Source organism: Geotrypetes seraphini, chromosome 19, assembly GCF_902459505.1.
Source record: "Geotrypetes seraphini chromosome 19, aGeoSer1.1, whole genome shotgun sequence".
Taxonomy (NCBI): domain Eukaryota; kingdom Metazoa; phylum Chordata; class Amphibia; order Gymnophiona; family Dermophiidae; genus Geotrypetes; species Geotrypetes seraphini.
The window spans coordinates 34,285,469-34,306,911 of record NC_047102.1 but is presented as its reverse complement, the minus strand read 5'-3'; the positions used below and the strand labels follow the sequence as shown (position 1 = coordinate 34,306,911).

Genomic DNA, 21,443 nt, shown 5'->3' with positions numbered 1-21,443 from the left:
TGCCAATTTCTAGGTCGTTCATAAATATTTTGAAGAGCCCAGGCCCGAGCACTGAACCCTGCGGCACTCCACTCATGACGTTTTCCAGTCCAATTATTGTCCATTTACCCCAACTCTCTGTTTCCTATCCGCCAACCAGTTTTTAATTCACGTTAGTATATCATCCTCGATTCCATGGCTCACAATTTTTCGAAGTAGACGTTCATGCGGGACCTTGTCAAACGCCTTCTGAAAATCTAGATATATGATGTTGACCGGGTCACCCTTGTCTATCTGCCCATTTACTCCTTCGAAGAAGTGCAGTAAGTTTGTCCAGTGTTGTTTTGTCGATGCCGGGGGGCCCATTGCCATTGCTGGGGGAGGGCATCGCCATTTGAAAAAATAAAAAAAGATCGGCAAGGTATGTCACCCTTCAGCGGGCCCCCCTGACTATTTTGGGCCCTGGGCCTACCCATTAATCCAGCCCTGCATCTCTCCATCTCTACCTCAGTCTTCCTTCCAGTATTCTTTTCTGAACCTTCTTTTTTATCAGCCTTGATGTTCCTTTCCAGTAAGTCATCTTTTGTGCTGGGCAAATGATTTCCAACCCAAACTCTCAATAACAGAGGATGATAATTCAGCCTCAACAACTAGACGCAGTTCAGTACTTTTCACAGCAGCTCTATACCCTGGTGAAATATTTGTACCAGGAACCTTTATTCCAAACTAATCAATCAGCATTTGCCTGCCTAGTCTGGCAACAGCACATGACTTCATATGATCTGTCATATTTTTTGTCCCATACTGTTTATTTCATCAATCCTTCGTCTGATCTTGACTTAAACAGTAGACTACTCAAACAATTCACGCAGGCCACCCAGCCAAAATTCTGTTCACCGTTTGTGGTTTCAACCGATCTGAATTCAGCTTTGCCATCTGCATTTTCTTTCAGAACAGAACCATTTCAAATTCCATTATACAAACTGTCCGATGTTTACAGTTGAGATGTTTACAGTCATTCTTAGACATCTTAACTGATACTTCACTACTCTTACACATAATGTTGAACTGCCCAGACCCATAAATGCCAACTGTGAGGTTTCTCTGGGTGCTAGAGCACCCCCAATAATTTTTGCAGCACTGCCCAGATATCAGAGCTGAGATCTTCCCGATTATAAAGCTGCAGGAGAAAGCAGGAAGTAAGGTTGTGTCTCCTCAGCTACTGCTCTCGCCTCCTCCTGCAGCCTACTAATAATCCAGGGGTCTCAAAGTCCCTCCTTGAGGGCTGCAATCCAGTCGGGTTTTCAGGATTTCCCCAATGAATATGCATTGAAAGCAGTGCAAACACGTAGATCTCATGCATATTCATTGGGGAAATCCTGAAAACCCGATTGGATTTCGGCCCTCAAGGAGGGACTTTGAGACCCCTGTACTAATCAGACATTCCTAGCCAGCCAATAAGCTGCAAAGGAGGCAGGATCAGTGGCTTAGGAAACACTATTGGTCAGACCACCCTTGGTCAGCCAATAGGCTGCAGGGGAAAGCAGGACAGAAGGTTGATGTCTCCTAAGCTGCTGGTTCTGCCTCTCCCTGAAGCTATTGGCTGGCTGAGCAATAGGCTTGTAGCATTGTAGTGCCCGCCTTTGGGGAAGAAATGCTTAGGGAGGTACTGCAAAAGGAATGAGAATTTGATAGAGAAGCAGGGAAAGAAAAAAGTAGCATAGGCACTGATAGGTAGAAAAGCGGCCAAGATGAGGAAAGACTAAAAAGGTTAGGGCTCTTCAGCTTGGAAAAGAGATGGCTGAGGGGAAGATATGATTGAAGTCTACAAAATCCTGAGTGGGTACAAGTGGATCGATTTTTCTCTCCGTCAAAAATTTCAAAGACTAGGAGACACTGGATGAAGTTACAGGGAAATACTTTTCAAATCAATAGGAGGAAATATTTTTTTCACTCAGAAAATAGTTAAGTTCTGGAACGCGTTGCCGGAGGTTGTGGTAAGAGCGGATAGCGTAGCTGGTTTTAAGAAAAGTTTTCCCAATTTCCTGGAGGAAGAGTCCATAGTCTCTTATACTGGCAGCTACATTCAGCAGCAGGCATCAGAGCTCAGGCCTCCAGCAGTAGCGGCAGCACTCCACTCTCTTACCGTGGCCCAATGGGCTTTATAGGAGCGCCAAGCCACAAGCACACACTTCAGCGATTATCAGAGCCACTAACCTCCAGAGAGCAAGGCAAGTTCAAGGAAGCAGGTAAATAAATAGAATTTTATCATGGGTCAGTGAGTCACGGACCCATCAGCCCTGGTCTGCATTAGCCCTTTTTGTGCTCATTTGACTTGATACAAAGGATAGTAATGCTGTTGAAGCATAGGAAGGCACACAGTGCAAGCAGAGGCAATGTTCTTTTAATGAAGGAGAATATTGCAAAGTCTTATTGCCGGGGGAATTGGCAAAGATGATGGTGTTTATTAGTGGCAGCCCCTATTTCTCATTGTTGTCCTAGGTACTGTGTAGGTTAATGCTGTTTGGATAAGTGAGCGCAAGCTGTCTAGAATGGATGGTGCCCAGGGAGCTTGGAAGATTCCTGCTCTGTTTGTGCATTTTAAGCCCTGCGTCAGTCACTTAATGTACTTTGGAACTGTTGTCCCAGTTTATTAACTGTGTTGTCATGTGTCTCGGGAGCTGCTGATACAGATGCCATGTGGTTAACTGAGATGAGAGGGAAGCGGTGTCATTCCACTTTCTCTCTGGCCTTTAAATGATATGCCGTTGCTGCTGAGATACCTCGTAAGAGATTCCTCATAGTGTTCTACAAGCTTTAGCCTCCTTCCCCCACTTCTGAAATGAGAGTGTATGCCATGCATTATTAAACTAGTCTCGGAAATTTTGTGGGCAGTGTCACTGGTGATAGTTTAAAATGGCCCCCTTAGGAATTGATATGGATTGATGTTATGCCTATTTTTTGGTCATAATTTATCACAGAGTGACTGCATGTCAGTGTACACAGTCATAAGCTGTCGTTACAGACAGGGAAATGCTTGAAGCCTTCTTCTCAGTATGCAGAGAAGCATAGCCCCAGAATAACTTCCATGTGTTAAGGTGATGACCATGAAACTTCTCATTTCATAACCAGGATCTGTGACACTCTGCCTCCACCTAAAAAAATCAGTTCTGGTCTGCACAAAGCATAATAAGATTAAATTTGAAGTAAATGCATATGAATAGCCTATATTACGGCACAATAATCACTACATTAACTGTTAAGGTGTTCCCAACACTTTCCTGTCTTATCCACCACAGATAAAGATTTTTTTTTTAACACATTAACTGCAGCATTGATCTGATGACTGCACAAAATAAATAGATTTTATATATAGGCTAAAGAAAAGATTTTTTAAAAGGTATCTGATCTACCTTATATATTATGGTGAGCCTTTCTAATTTACACCGCTGTTTTATTCCTAAATAATAAATGCGTATCAGACATTTCAGCTGGTATTATAAAGTATGTCTTGTTTACTGAGTAGGAGGTTTATTTATCTCGATTTATTTTGGGCATCTTGGTTGGTATGTTTTTTTTTTCCCCTGAAGCAAAGCCTCCGTGATTAATTTTTCATTCTGGGTCGTCTTCACTACATTTGCATTCCTGTCTTTTGCCTATAACAGAACTCATTACTGGACAAGATTATTGAACTATGTACACTGGTTTCAGTAAACCAAGAAAATTGTTACCTAGCAAAAAAAATGGCATATTTTGATCTGTGATAATAACTTCAAAGATCTGAGCTGTTTGATCATTTTTCTTGCTTTTTCCAACATGCTTGAGTTGCTTCTGGGGCCAGTCCTAACAGTAGATCCCCCAACAGGCAGGACTGAAGAATGAGAAAGAGGGATGGGAAACTGAGTACCTATTGTGTCTCTCAAACGGGGGTTCTCAACCCAGTCCTCGGGGCACGTCCAACCAGTGAATATCCACAGTGAATATGATTATGATAAATTTGCATGCACTACCTCCAGTGTATGTAAATCTTTCTCATGCATAGTCATTATACTTGCCCTAAAAACCTGACTGCCTAAGTGTGTCCCAAGGACTAGGTAGAGAACGTAGAAGAGAAGACTCACCTTTGGCTACTGGTGTTTTGAACCAGTGGTTCCCAAACCTGTCCTGGGGGACCCCCAGGAAGTCAGGTTTTCAAGATATCTCTAATGAATGTGCATGAGAGAGATTTGCATATAATGGAAGTGATAGGTATGCAAATCTCTCTCATGCATATTCATTAGGGATATCTTGAAAACCTGACTGGTTGGGGGTCCCCCAGGACAGGTTTGGGAATCACTGTTTTGAACCTTCAAAATTTAGTGCTCGAAACCAGTGGTTCCCAACCCTGTTCTGGAGGACCACAAGGCCAATCGGATTTTCAGGCTAGCTCTAATGAATATGCATGGAGTGGATTTGCATGCCTGCCACTTCCATTATCTCTCTCATGCATATTCATTAGGGCTAGCCTGAAAACCCGATTGGCCTGGTGGTCCTCCAGGACAGGGTTGGGAACCACTGCTCTAAACAATATGGGGCTCATAATCAAAAACGAAAGATGTCCAAAAAACCGCAGAAACCGGAGTTTGGACGTTTTACCTGGCAAAACGTACAAGTTGCAATAATCAAAAGTCGCCCAACAGTAGGTCCTGCACCGTAATACGACCAACGTAAGTCGTACAAAATGGAGGTGTTCCGGGGGCGTTCCGAGGGCGGGTTTAGGCCAGAAACGTACAAACCAAACATACGATAACCAAAACTAAATCAGTTTGCTCTTTGCGTTCTAAGTGGCATTTTCACTTAGACCTACTTCCACAACGTCTAAGCTGTTCCTGAGTGTGTGCTGTTCTCTGTACAGGTAACGGAAGAATGTGTAATTTCATGGGTGTACCCCTCCCTCTGACCATTTCTACCTCAACCTCCCTACTTATTTTCTCACTGCCGTTTGTTTCCCCATGTTTCATTGACCTCTGCAAAAGCCCCTCTCTCATCCCACTTACCTCCTATCAGCATCACCAGCTCTTTATCTTCCATCCATTTCATCTTCCTCATTCACTGTGGTTTCTATCGCGGGGCAGGAGCTGCACCGGAATGAGTGCTCTGTTTCACCATCTGGCTTAATCCCGGGGAGCGGAGGGGGTGTTGGGTGACTGCCTGGCTGGGGCCTGTTTAGACTCTAATGAGCTCTGCTTTCTCTGGCAGGTGGTAGTGGCCTGCACCTCTTTGGACAATGGAAGAGCTCAATGCTTTGGTTGCAGCGGAAATCCTTCTGCAGGAAGAGGACCGGAAGCATAAAAGGCGAAAGGATACTGGGGAATTGGGTTGGAGGGAAAAAAAGGGGGCTGATGCTGATGGAGGTGTGAGAGAGGGAAGGGAAGAAGAGGAGAGGCGAGAGATGCCAGACAACTGGTCTTTGACCTAAGGGCCGCCGCGTGAGCGGACTGCTAGGCACGATGGACCACTAGTCTGACCCAACAGCAGCAATTCTTATGTTCTTATCAATTTTTGGCTCACTTAATAGCATTCCACGAACACTTGGTACACTGCCATAATCAATTTTTCAGGCAGCCAAATGTAACATATAATGGATAATAACAGGAAGAACACTTTTCTTCCAAAGAGAGCTTCAAGTAATGTCCTCGAATGTTACAGACCCATTACTTGCTTACCTACAATCTATAAACCTCTCTATCATATCTCCCCTATCCTGCCTTTTCTGATCTTTAAGTCTGTCCCATACTGCCTCTAGTTTGATAGGTTAATCATTCATATTTAGACAATTTTTCTGTTGTACTTTATTGAAAGGAGAAAAATTACCTTAATAACAATTTACTACTACTACTATTAAATAGATTTATTTAACCAAAACAATACCATTATAGCATATGTATTCTTGTATTTGTATAAACACCTATGTTAACTAATGTGGTTAAAAGAAATACGTTAAAAAATATATTGACTATCAGCCAGATCACACATAAAAAAGTTAATATACTGACTTCTGTAGCTCGCTCACCTTCATCATCTTGTTCATAATCTGGAAAAGAAAAAGCAAGCTTTCCTACTTTATTGGGTCCCGAATGATTTCTCAGTGTGGAATGAATGAGTCCACAGGAAGAGAATATTCTTTCTATGCCAGCTGAAGCTACTGCTGTTAAAAGTGAAATCATTACCTCAACAGTCTCTAAATCCAAGTGCTTAATAAGTGACCTCCACCACTTCACTGATGAGTTTTCTTTAAAGCATCATCAGCAAATATATATTTCTTGAATGGTTCACCCTTAGCTCTGAAGTTTATTTTTTTCTTTAATCATTTTTATTGAATATATGAACAATCAGAATGACACTTGGAGGGGCAGAATCAAAAGAAATGTCTAAGTCCGTTTTGGCCTAAGTCGCAAGTCATCCAAAGTCGAACCCTTCTTAGTCGAACCCTAGCATTTCAAGCTGGTAGGCAGCAATCTTGGTTTGGGAAATGTATTCAGCAAGCTATGTTATCCTATTGCAGTTTTCGGAAATTAATTAAGGCCATTTTGTTCGATAAGTTTATTACTTAATGAGAGTTTTATTATTGAAATTCTATTTTACAAATATTTATATTTTTTACTGTATTATTGTATTTCGCTGATTGTCCAGCTCTTTTTAGTGTAAACCACCTAGAACTTTTGGTTATGGCGGTATAAAAGAATGAAATTATTATTATTATTATTCAGCACCCTCAGATGTACATCATCTGGCCCCATTGCTTTGTTTACCTTTAATTTAGCTACTTCCTCACGAATACAATCCTCTGAAAATCTATAAGGGTCTACCACTCCACCATTTCTATTTGCATTTCTCTTTTGCAGTCCCGCTCCCAGATCTTCAGCCATGAATACAGAACAGAAATATTTGCTAAGCAATTTAGCATTTTCTTTATCAGCTTCTACATATTCCTTCCCTTCACTTTTGAGTCTCACAATGCCACTTTTGCACTTCCTATCACTAATATATCTAAAATATGTCTTGTCTCCCCGTTTTACCGTGTCAGCTATTTTTTTCTTCCATTTACATCTTTGCTTTCCTGACTACACAACCAGCCTCTCTTAACTTTTCCAAACATTTTTGCTTGTCTTCCTCTTTCTGCAATCTTTTGTTGTTTATATGAAAGCTAACATCTTATCCCTTACCTTCTCTGCTACTACTTTTGAGAACCAAAGCGGCCTTCTTTTCCTATTACTTTTGCTCACTTGCCTCACAAAAAGATTTGTTGCCCTTACAATAACTCCTTTCAGTTTTGCCCACTGCATTTCTATTCCTTCCATTTCTACTTCCCAGCCAGACAACAATTGCTTGACGTAATCCCCCATCTGAACAAAGTTAGTTTTTTTTAAGCCTAGAACCTTTACTTTTGAATGAGCCCTCCCTATACCTGTCTTAAAATTAAACTGTACCATACAGTGATCACTGGAAACCAGATGATACAAGGTCTGTGTAGACCAAGGGTGCCCAAAAGGTCAATCGCAATCGACCAGTAGATCACGAAGGAAACGCAAGTCGATTGTAGAGCCCATCTTGGGCTCTGTGATAGATTTGCATTGCCTTCACAATATACCTGATTCCCGACGCAGTAAAGAAGGTGCCAGGCCGACCAACCTTCCCTACCCGATGTCAATGTTGACGTCAGAGAGAAAGTTCCGGCGTTAGAATTGATGTCGGGTGGGGAAAGCTGGTCCCAGTGCTTCTGCGTCCTCTTTATGGTGTCGTAAGCAGGGAGAGCTCAGAACGTGGTGGTGGCCTGTTCCCTGATGGCGGTGGCAGTGGCTTGGGGGAGCACAGGGAGACAAAAAGAAAGAAAGGAAACAGAAAGGGGGGACAAAGAAAGAAAGGGGGCATGGAGAGAGAAAGACAGACAGAAAGGGGGCATGCAGAAAGACAAACATACAGAAAGAAAGGGAGCAGAGAGACAGAAAGAAAGACGGACAAAAAGAAAGAAAGAAAGAAGGGGGATGGGAGAAAGAAAGAAAGGGGAGGAAGGCAGGGAGAGAGAAAGAAAAAGTTGGGGAGGGAATGAGGTCTGGAGGAGAGGAAGCATACAGGAGGCTGAAAGAAGGAAAGAAATATTGGATGCATAGTCAAAGAATAAAGTGCAACCAGAGACTGATGAAATTGCGTTGAGGGGGGTCTGGTTGGAGTTAAGCCATCTGTATAAATTTTTTGAATAGGTGGGTTTTGATTTCTTTGCGAAAATATTTGTAGTCGTTTGTTGTTATCAGCAGGTTGGAGATAGTGTGGTCCAGTTTCGCTGCATGCGTCGTCAGCAGACTGTCAAATATCTTCTTGCGCTGGGTGCCTTTGAGTGGGGGGTAGGTAAAAGGGGTCTTAGTTCTTCTTTGCCTAGTGGTGAATAGGGAGGGTGGCCAGCTGTGCACCCCTTTGGGGCGTGCACCCGGGACAGACCACCCTCCCCCCTTGGTATGCCACTGAATCAAGAGAGCCCTATGTGTCTGTTTTTAAACCTTTCATTTTTTTTGTACATCGCTTAGAAGTAAGATTAAGCGATTAATCAAATTTTAAATAAAACTTGATCATCCCGACACCTACCTTTGGCAATCTCTAGAGAATTACCTGCATAGATCTTGGGACAGTGACATATCACCATGTCATTGCACACAAAGAGTACAGCAGTTTTATTAAAATTACGAATGAGCATCTTCACAAGATTCTCATGAGATCGATGAAGCACAAACAAACAATATGGTCAAGCAAATATATTTAGAAAGGGCAGTCAGCAATACTAAATAGTTCCTTAAATTTATCCAAGGCAAAAAAACATTTTGTTTCAAGGCTTGCCGAATATAGAACAGAGAGTGACAAAGTAATTAATATATTCTGGTCACTGATTAGCAAGGTCATTGTTAATCAGGATGTGTATAAAATGAGATATGAAGAACCTTAATTCATGGATTTATGAGAGGTTCCTTTCTCGGGGTTAATGATGGGGATAGGTACTGCCAAATCATGGATGGTTTACTTTGGATAGCTAGGATAAAGATTTATTAATGGAATGAAAAGGTTTAGGTTTGATGGTGTATGACATCTAGGTAAATGTTCGTATGTTTGAATTTAAGTTTATATTATTGTTTAAACGATGAATAGAAAATTGTCACTGGATAGCTGGAATTTTATTTTTAAACTGGGAAGAAATTTGTCGTCATCTGCTTTGAAATTCTACAGGTTAAGCAAGCCATAAACTATTTATTAAATTTTAATTTTAAAATGCCATTTACACTGTGAATGGAGTCCATCCCAGTCTTTCCAGTTAACATGCTTGGGAAACCAGAAAAGTATCCTAATTTCCACATCAGATGTACAGTATAAAACCAGAGTGCTTCCCTTCTCTAGCTCCATTTCTACCAAATACCTCAAATTATGGTGCTAATGCAGTAAAAATTCTACTTAATATTTTCTTTATTTAAAAAGAATTCTAATTCCAGTGCTGTAAGATAACGGGAAACAATTCTCTCATTAAAAAAAGCATACTTCTACAAAATGTGGGTAAAACAACTGAGAAACAGAAAATGTCTTCCAAAAATGAAGCATAATGCAGAGAAGGGTGGGAAAAACATGTTAATGTTTCTTCCTTCTGTCAAACTGCCACGTTGTCCCTCACTGGCTCAGAAATATGGTCACAAGAAACCACTGCTGTGCTTTGTGGAGCTCTTGAATAAAAGTCTGACTCACACAGGGCCATTTTGTCCTTGCAGGTAAGCAGATCCGGCCTTAAGAAGGGGTTAACAGGAGTGGCAGTTGCACAGGGCTCCGTGCTTAGGGTCCCTACTGTTAACCGAATCACCACCACCTCTGTTTCTCTTCCCTCCAACCCTGGGTCGAGCATCTCACTTCTCTCTAAAAAAAACCCTTCCCCATTCTGGCATTCCCCCCCATGTTGTACCTTACAACAATATTTCTCCCAGAGTCTACAATTTGCCAGTGGCAGCAGCAATTCATCTGTACTGCTGGGGGCCGATTCCAGAACCTTCTATCTGTGGTGTCCTGCCCCTCTGACATAACTTCCTGTTTCCTCAGAGGCAATATGCCGCAGATGAAAGGTTCAGAGACTTGGCCTCCTGGCAGCGCAGATGAATTATTGCTGCTGTAGGCATGCTGTAGACTCAGGGAGAAATACAATTTAAAGCCCAATGTAGGGAGAGGGGTGAGAGAGTTTCAAGTTTATTTAGTCTTGATATCCTGTTTTAATTACCAAAGCCGCTTACATTTGTACAAAATTTTTTAAATGATTTAAAATATAAAAATGGGAAAGACTGACTACATGAACATTACAGACAAAACATGCTACATAAGGAAAGTGGATAGGATGCATTGCCCAAAAGTAAAAAGAAAGGGGAAATCTTTAATGTGAGGCTACTGTCTGACAGAGGGAGAAATGCTGGAATACAGGGGAGGGGTTGGGGGGGCTGTTCAGAGGTTTTTGATCCCATATAAATCTTCGTAATCATATTGTTCCTCACAACATCTTCTTACAGTCCCTTCTGTTCGACAATTAATTTACGATACCACGCACAAGACTATTTATTCAGTGGCCTACCCTTTGGACTTGAGACAGGAGACTAACCCTAGCAAGTTCAAATCCAGCCTTAAAACCTCTCTCTATAAAGATGTTTACAAGATTTATAGCTAGGATTAAACGCATATGAGACTCAGAGAAAGGCCACATATCAGACAATTTCCTTCTCCCCTTTTTTGCTTCCCATTCCCGCTCCTTTTTATTTTTATGAAATGTATCCCATCCATTTCCCTTTTGTAGCATATATCATCGGTTATATCTTGCAATTTATGTTGTCATTTCCCCTTTTTTACTTATATTTTAAATTTTGAACAATGTGCACCACTTTGGTAATTAAAGCGGTATATCAAGCTTAAATAAACTTGAAAGGATGTGGTGGTTCATTTGAAATCTGTACTGCATGGAATGTTGCTACTCCTTGGATTTTGGCCAGGTACTAGGGACCTGGATTGGCCACTGTGAGAACGGGCTACTGGGCTTGATGGACCATTGGTCTGATCCAGTAAGGGTATTCTTAGGTTCTTATGTTGGGGGTGGGGGTACCACCAAAGTTGACCGCACAGGGCTCTGCAATTGCTAAGGCTGACCCTCCAGGTAAACTCTGTACCTAGACCACAGGTGTCAAAGTCGGTCCTCGAGGGCCAGAATCCAGTCGGGTTTTCAGGATTTCCCCAATGAATCTGCATGAGATCTATGTGCATGCACTGCTTTCAATGCATATTCATTGGGGAAATCCAGAAAACCCGACTGGATTCCGGCCCTCGAGGAGGGACTTTGACACCCCTGACCTAGACACTGGAGGATTTGGGATTTGAAAGGAGAAATAGTTGAACTCATGGTGCTTTTTTGCAATCGCTGATTGAATAAGGTCCAGGAAAGAGACCTCAGGGTGATAGTGTCTGAGGATCTCTAGGTAATAAAACAATGTAATGAGGTGCTGGCTAAGGCTAGAAAGGTGCTTGACTGCACTGAGAGGGGAGCAACCAGCCAAATAAGGAGTTGATCATTTATTTTCTATACTGTCCTCCCTGGAGAGCTCAGAACGGTTTACATGAGTTTATTCAGCTACTCAAGCATTTTTCCCTGTCTGTCCCAGTGGACTCATAATCTCTCTAATGTACCTGGGGCAATGGAGGGATTAGGTGACTTGCCCAGAGCTGGGTTTGAACCCACAACCACAGGGTGCTGAGGCTGTAGCTTTAACCACTGTGCCACACTCTCCCTGAACAGGCTGTTTGTGAGACCACACAGAATGCTATGTTCAGTTTTGGAAGTTTTATCTTGTCCAAGAACGTAAAAGACTAAGTCAGTCAGAGAACAATGACCAAAATGGTATGGGATCTGTGCCAGAAGACATATAAGAGGAGGCCTGGAGATTTGAAAATATATACTCTGGAGGAGAGGATGGACAGGAAGATAAGACTCTTGAACGATATTAAGGAATAAAATAACTTCCATCTTAAAAACATGACAGAGAGACTCCCACCAGTCTAGCCCAGTTTTTCCAATTCCTTTTGTTACATAGAGCTGTATGGCAACCCCTGTCATAATAAATAGAAGTTTATTATTATGGGATGACGTTTGGCTTTTAGCTCTCATCATAGTGCCAAATAGCACAGTGTCATAGGTTAGTGCCACTGGATTTTCCATTACTTTGTTTATCTGATCCCAAATGGATCTCCAAAATTGAAGTATCAAGGGACAATAAAATAATAAATGATCTAATGACCAAGGCTCGAGATGACAGTGCCAACACCTATTAGTCTTGGAACTATCTAATTTCTGTAACCAAACTGGGGTCTATACTGCTCTATGTAACAAAAAAAACCCCAAGTTTGTCTCATAGATGCAGACACCATACATCTTATCCTCCAAGTCCAAATTTGTGGCCATTGAGATACAGTAATCTGATGCTTTATCTCAATGCTCGAAATGTCACGAAGACCAGTTTTTGGTCATGTTTTTAAGATGGAACGTAATATGGCCATACATCAAGGATAAGAAGTTTCTGAAGATTTGGGAGCCATTGACAAAATTTTGCAGATGATTGCTGATTATGCCCTTTGGTCATACACGTCCAGGGTGGGTGGGTGGGTGGGAAGGCGAGTTGGAATGTATTTTTCAATTCTCAATTTTAGTGTAATTCTTAGATATAATTGGGGGTGTGTGATAATCTTTTTGTCATAGATTATAATTGTAATTGTATTTAAGTGCTTTTATACAATTATATGATTGTATTTTATTTTTTACTTACTTATGGTTTTAAAATGAATAAAGAAATTTAAAAAAAAAAGAAAATTGAGGTCTAAAATATCATTGGGCCAACATAGTAACATAAACATCCCTGTGGCAGAATATAAATGTCTGGATTAGTATATTTTTGGTTTCCATTGATGTGTACTTGAATCCAAATTTCTTGGATTATTGTATTATATTCATGTAATATGATAAATGTTAAAATTTTAAAAAAAATAATGTGTATCATTATGAAATGGCACTTTTGCGTATGATTATTCTGTTGCGTTCACTTTGCAGCATTTGTGGGGCCTGTGCATTTTGGAAATTAAAAAAAAAAAATCATTAAAGTACATGTTTATGTCAAAAAAAAAAGGAATAAAATAACTTTTTCCAAAGACAGAACTAGAGGACATAAAATGAAGCTGCAAAGACTGAAAATTAAATGCAACATCAGCTAAAAATGTTTGCATGGAGAGAGTAGTGTATGCCAGGAATATTCTTTCACAAGAACTGATGGGAGTGAAAAACAGTGATAGAATGCAAAAAGGCATGGGATAAACACAGAGGTTTCCTATATAGCAGGGGGTGTTGAAGTCCCTCCTCAAGGGCCACAATCCAGTCGGGTTTTCAGGATTTCCCCAATGAAAATGCAACAGATCTTTTAGCATACAATGAAAGCAGTGCATGCACATAGATCTCATGCATATTTATTGGGGAAATCCTGAAAACCCAATTGGATTGCAGCCCTCGAGGAGGGACTTTGACACCCCTGCTATATATAAGATGGAAGAAAAATATTGAACATTTTCACTCACAGTAAAACTGAAATAACTTCCATACCTTTAAAAAATAGCAATTTAAAAAAGAAGTGGGGGGGGGGGGGAACCGCACCGAGTGTCAGTTAGAACCCTAAACACATGAGATAGGGGAAAGGGATTAACGCAAAGACAGGATGGCCAATGCTGGTCTTTATTCGCTGTTTGGAATCATCTGTCCTGTCTTTTGCACTGTGCATTTTTGCATTTTTTGCATGTTATGTTTATGTTTATGTTATGTATGTTTATGTATGTTATGTATGTTATGTTTATGTTTATGTTATGTTATGTTTATGTATGTTTATGTTTATGAGAGCAGGGCAGATGTTCAGGATGAAATAATCTTTTTTTATTACCTCCTTCTATTTTCTGTTATTTCTTGCCTACAATGGTTCATGATTTCTTGCCATTCACATAAAAGTCCTCTAGCTTTTTGCTCTTCACCTGCTCTTCCCTTCTCCAGCCTCTTTAGACTTAATCTACTGCACCCATTTTCGCTCCGCCCTTTTCCCTCTCCCCTTTGATCATCAACAAGTGAAGAGATATCCAGCATATAACAGAAGAAACTGGAACCCTGTGGACATTTCTCTAGTATTTCTAACAGGCATTAACAAAGACTTGAGTTTACATGAAAAGTATCAGGATAGAAGGATCAGTGCTAGGATAAAAAAAAAAAAAACTTCCCTTCTTATAGTTACAAGACCAGACACGAATAACACTTCTACTGTTCTTATAACCATCAACAACCCATTAGGGCAATGGTATTTATCATCAATAGTCCTTAAAGGCCATCAATGAGTCAGGTTTCCAGGATTTCCCTCATAGATGGCAGACCAAACCACAAAAGTTGTTCCAGACACTTTTAATTAATAACAGGTGCATGAGGCATAAAACACAGAGCCCGAGTTAGCTAAGTTTTGCCCTACTTGGGCTGCATCAGGGGCCATAAAACGGGAAAAACAAATAAACAGAATTAGGATAGTATAAGGCAACTAGAATGATATAAAACAATATAAATTATAATGGCATTCAGATAAACATTAAAAGAACTTAAAAGATCATCATACAGAAGATAATAAAACATGATTTTTTTTCTTCTATATGATGGTCTTTTAAGTTTTTTTTAATGTTTTCTGAATACCATTATGATTTATATTGTCTATAGTTTTATATCATTTTTAGTTGTTTTATATTATTCTAATTATATTTATTTGTTTTAACAGTTTTATAGCCCCTGAAGCAGCTCAAGAAGGGTAAAACGTAGCTAGGCTGGGCTTCGTGTTTTACCCCTCCTGCAACTGTTGTTAATTCAAGTTATTTGGGTCAATTTTTGTGGCTCAGTCTGCCATTTGTTTCTTGCTGCTCTGGCCCTCATGGACTGACCGCCCATTTGTTTACATGGACTATCCCTCATAAATATACATGAGATATATTTGCATACAGTGAGGGCAATGCATATGCAAAACTCTCCTATGCATATTTACTGGGGATGATCCTGATAACCTGACCCATTTTTGGCCCAAAGACTGGAAGTGAAAACCACTGCAGGGGGGGCAAGCACATTTACTCCAGGCTTACTGCTAGATGTGTACACACCAAAGTGAGAAATCACATAAATGTTAGAATAACTAATTCTATTCAAAGGAATAGTGACTCCTGAATTAGTTATTCTCGGAGTAATTAAAAACCAGGTTAAATGTATGAATGGAGACCCAAATTCACCTCCAGGATTAAATGTGAATGCAAAAAGGAAATGATTCTATAAGCTAGGAGTAGGCAGCTTTGTGTGTGAAAACAGTATTCTATTAATTACTGTGGCTTACGCTGCCTTGAACTTTCAGTGCTAGGAAGGTTGCTTATAGGTATTTTAGAGCAGCTCTTTGTTGGGACAATGGGAGTGTGAACAAAAAAAATAGAAGAGCCAAAACGCTATTTGGATATGATGATAACCTGGTCCACTGTTGTCAAATCTAAAAATGGCTAGGAGGCGAAGCGCTGTACTCACCCACAGCTGGTTTCTAACAAGCTGTCCCCAACCTGCAGCGATGCCATGCCGAAGTCAGCTATCCGAATATTGTTCTTCTCGTCTAGCAAAAGGTTTTCTGGCTTCAAGTCCCTATGACTGCAGAGCGAGAAAAGTGGATTAAAATTCATTCACAATATTTATAACTTAAGAGTTCACAGCAAGATCCAGACAAAAAGTAATAATACAAGTTTTATCTGTGCTCTTATACGTATATGGCTTTATAGAATTTTACTGCATCACTGTATATTTATATTTGATTTAAGGACCGCAGCCAGTGATGGTAAATCAAATTGATTTTAAAAACCAATATATACTGTGCTATGAACTGGCATACTGCCAAGCATGGAATGGTATCATTGTACAATAAAGTGCTATTGCACTCTCCCGTCTATGGCAAAGGTTTGCTCAATGTGATGGTACTGATATGAATAAGCGGGTTTCTCTATAGAAAATAGAACAGCAAGGTCTTAGGCCACAGGTGTCAAAGTCGGTCCTCGAGGGCCAGAATCCAGTCGGATTTTCAGGATTTCCCCAATGAATCTGCATGAGATCTATTTGCATGCACTGCTTTCAATGCATATTCATTGGGGAAATCCTGAAAACCCGACTGGATTCCGGCCCTCGAGGAGGGACTTTGACACCCCTGTCTTAGGCTATCAGACAGTAGTATGGAGCAGTCATAATTTTCCTACGAGTTTGTTAACTGTGCACCATAACTAGAGCTTTCATTGGTTGTATTTTGGCCAGCTCTGAGTTGCTGACATCTTGCATCTGACAATATTTATTTATTCATTCATTCAATTTCCCAAGGGGGCTCAGAACGGTGTGCATGCATTTATTCAGGTATTCAAGCATTTTCCCCTGTCTATCCCAGTGGGCTCACAAACTATCTAATGCACCTGGAGCAATGGGGGGATTAAGTGACTTTAACCGCTGCACCACACTCTCCAGCAGTGTTTATGGTTATTGGCTGGTAGTGCTTGCACTTCCTCTTGGGTTATGCCGATGACATACAATGTCTTGCTAATAGGTGATTTTAACATGCCGGATGTTGATTGGGGTATCCCTATTGCGGGGTTTTCTAGAAGTAGGGAGAGCCTGGATTCTCTACAAGGAGAACTATTCCAGCAATTGGTAATAGAACCCACGCAGGAAGGGGTCATACTGGACAAAGTGCTTACACAACAATTCCTTGATCCCATCCGAACAAAGTTAGTTCTAAAAGTCTAGAATCTTTGCTTTTGAATGAGCCCGCTCTATACCCATCTTAATATTAAACCATACCATGCAGTGATCACTGGATGCCAGATGATCACCCACTGTAACATCAGAAACACTTTCCCCGTTTGTAAGCACTAAGTCCAGTATGACCCCTTCCTGCGTGGGTTCTATTACCAATTGCTGGAATAGTTCTCCTTGTTTGATGTAGGTAAAGATTGAGTCATATTTCTTTAGGTTGAAGATCAGTCTTTCCATCCACAAAGAACCTCCACTACAAGCGAATCTTTCACTCCATGCTAACTTATCTGGGAGTAAAAACATGGAATGACATCCCCAAAGCAACCAGGAAGGAGACCAACTACACCACACTCCGAAAAAAACTGAGAACACATTTTTTTGACAACTAATGTTTATTGTTACTGTTTTAGCTCCTCTCCCTCTACCCAGTCCCCTCCTCTTGTCCTTTCCTTCCCCCTCCCTTCTCCCTTCCCCCCTCCCCCTCCTGATCTCCGGATCAGTTGCCTTGAACTTCTTCAGGTTTGTGCGACTCACAAATGAAAAAAAAAGATATTCAATACGAGAAGCAGCACGTCAAACCTTAGGGGTCCTTTTATCAAGGCACGGTAGGGGTATAGCACACGGAATACCGTGCGTTAAACCGCCTGCCACGCTAGTCGCTAACGCCTCCATTGACGAGGCGTTAGTATTTTGGCTTGCTGCGGGGGTTAGCGTGTGATAAAATGTCCGACGCGCTAACCCCCATAGTGCACCTTGATAAAAGGAGCCCTTAGTAACATGTTCGATGCAGTCAGTCAGTTGTGAGCTACGGTTAAGAGAAGGTGTGTTTAAAAATGTACCGTAAATTATACATCACGAATAGCTTGAAATTTTGTTTCAAAATGCAAAGAAGTGCTAAAGAAACATACAAAATGTAAAAATTAGTTTATGGTGATGCTGCAGTGACCGTGAAGACAGTTTACAAATGGCTAGAGCGATTTCATAATAGTTGTGAATCGGTTGAAGACGAGGAGCGATCGATTCTTCCTTCAACATCAAAAACCCAAGAGAATGTTGAAACGTAAGTAAAATTATTCAATCAAACAGGCGATTGACTATTAGGGAAATTTCTGAGGATCTGGACATCTTTTATGGTTCCGTTCAAAACATTTTAACAACAGATTTGAGGCGAGTAAGTGTGACCTGAGAAATGAGCAAATGGTTTCATCTTCCAACATGACTACTCTGCGCGTCACACATCGCTTCTGGTATGGCAATTTCTGTCAAATAAAAACATTATGGTATGTCCTCATCAACCCTATTCACCAGATCTGGCATCATGCGACTTCTGGCTCTCCCCCAAACTCAAAATGACCATGGAAGGTAAATGTTTTGAATCAATTCAGGACATCGAGGCAGCCACGATAGCGCAACTAAAGACACTCGTGACTTCCAGAACTGCTTCAGAAAGTGGCAAGAATGATGGGATAAGCGTGTTCAAAAAAAAGGGAGAGTATTTTGAGGGGGATTAATGGCAATATGTCTTTTACTATAATATATTTTTTTTTTTAATTCAAACATTCACCACTTCTTTGATCACATTTCTATTTGCCTTTTAAGTAAACTGCTTTGAGTTTAATTTATTGATGTACAGTATATAGTTATGCTGAGCAATCCCATACACCAGTGTGCTCACCAGTGCTTCCATTCAACCAGGAGAGGGTGCAATTGCAACTTCTCTTCTACCCACTATCTTTGAATCTTTTCATCGTCGTCTGCCAGGTTCTCAGTCTCTAAGACTGATATAGATACAGTGCATATTTACATGTACACATAATTGGTTTTCAGTAGTGTTATGCAGCTGCAATTTCAGACGATGTTGCAGAAAGAAAAGAACATCAGAAAAGAGGGAGGGCCAAGAATACAAGAGAATGTGAGAGTAGAAGACAGACAATAAACCATGACCTGCAACAAAATTTCTTTGGGAAGAAATCATTCAGCAAGCATTACCAACCTTAGCAGAAACATAATTAGCATAAACTGACAGGTCTGCTATTGTCATTGGTAGCTCGTAAAATAATGCACGGTCTGCATGTCTCTGTCCTATGAGGTGAGCAAACTCTGGATAAATTGGAGAAAAGCAAATGCACAAACTGTGGAAAAGGGGGAAGGCAGGATGCACATGAACTCCCTAGTAGAGAGTTGCGCGGGGACAGAAATCTCACCAGTCCCCGTCAAAGTCCCAACCATCCCCGTGAGGAATCCCTCCATCCCCACCCGTCCCCGCGAGGAATCCCCTCCATCCCCGCCCGTCCCTATAAACTTCAGAAATAGTTATTTCATTTAATTATGCTACTGAATTAAAGGCTCTGGTAGAAACCCATTTACAAATAAGCAAAGAGACTTTATTGAATACATACTTTGTAAACGGGTTTCTACCAGAGCCTCTCCCCCCCCCCTCCAAATGAGGTCAGCCTCAGGTGCTGCACTACCCCTATGATGCCCCTGAGCCCCCAGCCCTTACCTTCTCCGACTCAGGGATAGGTGTACCATGATTCATCATCGCCGAGTCAGCACTGAAACGGCCACGATCAAACATCCTAGATCCTTACTGGAGTATCTCAGTGAAGTCACCCTCACTCCGAACGTGAAAAGTTCAGAGGAGCCACTACCCTCCTTTCATTAAGGCTAGACTACATTTAGGAGGGGATAGAATTTGGTGCCCTCTGTAAAAGGCTTGGGGAAGATAAGCCTTTCCAGCCCAACCATGACTTCCCCTCCCAACTCAGAGACAAACTGACAAACTGCAGTGCTATTTATCCTGCCTGGCACTTTCAGTTGGAGTCAGGGCTGTGGGGTATCTAACCCCTGTGGTCCTGCATCTTCCTCTATCTTTCTTCACCTCCCTCCAAACCACCTGAAATGCTGAAATAAAACAAGCATACGGACACAGAATCCCCCTCTACTTGGCAGTACATTAGACTGCTGGTCCCACCCCCACTGATGTACCTTCCTGTTTCTGACAGTATGGAAGAGAGTAGCACTTTATCTTTATGCTGGTTTTATTCTGGTGCTGCAGTTCCAGGAAAGCAATGCGGGAGCTAGGGGGTGGGGGGGGGGGGGGAAGCAAGATACCTAACCCAGGAGAATTTGATAATGGGTTTACAGAACAATGGCTACCATCTCGACAAAGAGCCATTTGCTCAAAACATTTTTGAAATGGCATTATATTTTCACACTTTTAAAATGAGCTTTATATATTTTTAGCTCTACTGCTCCAAGTCATTTCCAACAAAGCATGATCAGCTTTTGTATATAGTCTGAATATTTTTCTTTGTCTTGGTGGCATTTATAACAATACACTAATGCGTGTGCATGTATCTGTGAACAGAGATTGGCACACATGAATGCATACAATCAAATCTCTGAATCTTGGCTTGTTATTAGAAGCTGTTATTTTTGTACTTACCATATTGAATGACTATGGCAGAAGTCTAATGCAGAGATGATTTGTCGGAAGAACTTTCTGGCTTCTTTTGGTGTTAATCTCCCCTTTTTTACAAGATAGTCAAAGAGTTCACCCCCTGAAACATGTTCTAGCACCAAATACCTGAAAAAGAATATAATCTCACATTAAAACTTTGGTGGACATTCGATAGCACATTGTACCACTAAAACTAAACCCATTTTCAACTCTGTCACAGATCGTGGTTCCACTGAAAAAGAAAAAGGCCACCCATCTTCTAGCCAATCACTTTTATAGAATAACAAGTCAAACACTCGGCTCCCCCTTCTTTTGTTTCATTCCAAGGATGTCTAATGTTTTGGTATGATTTTCTGCATTTCTTATACTTTTAGACATAAAATAAAAAAGGTGAGCACATATTGAACCATGGCACATTTTACAGAGGCTTTTTTCCATGTCCAACCTTGAGCTGTTTTTATAAAAATTCAGGTTTCGATCCGTGTGATGGCGGCTTGATGTTCTGACGGGGATATCCATCTTAATTTATTTAGATTCATCATAATGGAAGCAACTAATCAAGAGGAGCTTTCAAACATTTATTTCTTAAATTTTACCCTTGCACCTTCGAGAATGCATTTTCCCAACTCCTCCTTAAGACACAGAATTCCTTTACAACTAGAGAATAACCCCACAGAATGGCATACAATTATACAAAAATAATATATATGTGCCCATAAAGAATAGAAAACCCTACAAATTCTTGGGGCCAACATTCAAAACAATTTAGTCAGCTGTTGACTGGTTGAATCATTTGGTGGGGGCAGTAGCATAGCGAAGGAGGTTAGCACCTGCCACTTCCCCACTGTGCTGTGTGCCCCCCCCCCCCACTATTCCTGCTGCTTTTGCACTCCCTACCCCTTGTGTATCTTCTTAAACATTCGCCAGCGTGACCAGCATCTTCCATTTGATGCTCATGTCAACTTTGGCTTTCTTCTGACATCACATCCTGGTCCTGCAACCAGTAAGTGATGTCAGAAGGGTGCCGAGGCTGGTGCACGCAGCATATGGATGATGCTGCTCATGCCAATAAATGTTTAA

The 21,443-nt window shown here is 41.1% G+C and overlaps 1 protein-coding gene across 6 annotated transcripts in view; it reads right to left on the bottom strand.

Annotated features, from left to right (window-relative positions):
- Window positions 1-21,443, bottom strand: part of BRSK2 (BR serine/threonine kinase 2) — a 310,234-nt gene that overhangs the window by 110,596 nt on the left and 178,195 nt on the right. For all 6 annotated transcript variants that reach the window (XM_033928274.1, XM_033928270.1, XM_033928269.1 and 3 more), the window contains 2 exons: window positions 20,349-20,489; window positions 15,641-15,757 (listed from right to left, as the gene is read on the bottom strand). In XM_033928274.1, coding sequence (XP_033784165.1) covers window positions 15,641-15,757; window positions 20,349-20,489 — 258 coding nt within the window. The remainder of the gene's footprint in view (window positions 1-15,640; window positions 15,758-20,348; window positions 20,490-21,443) is intronic.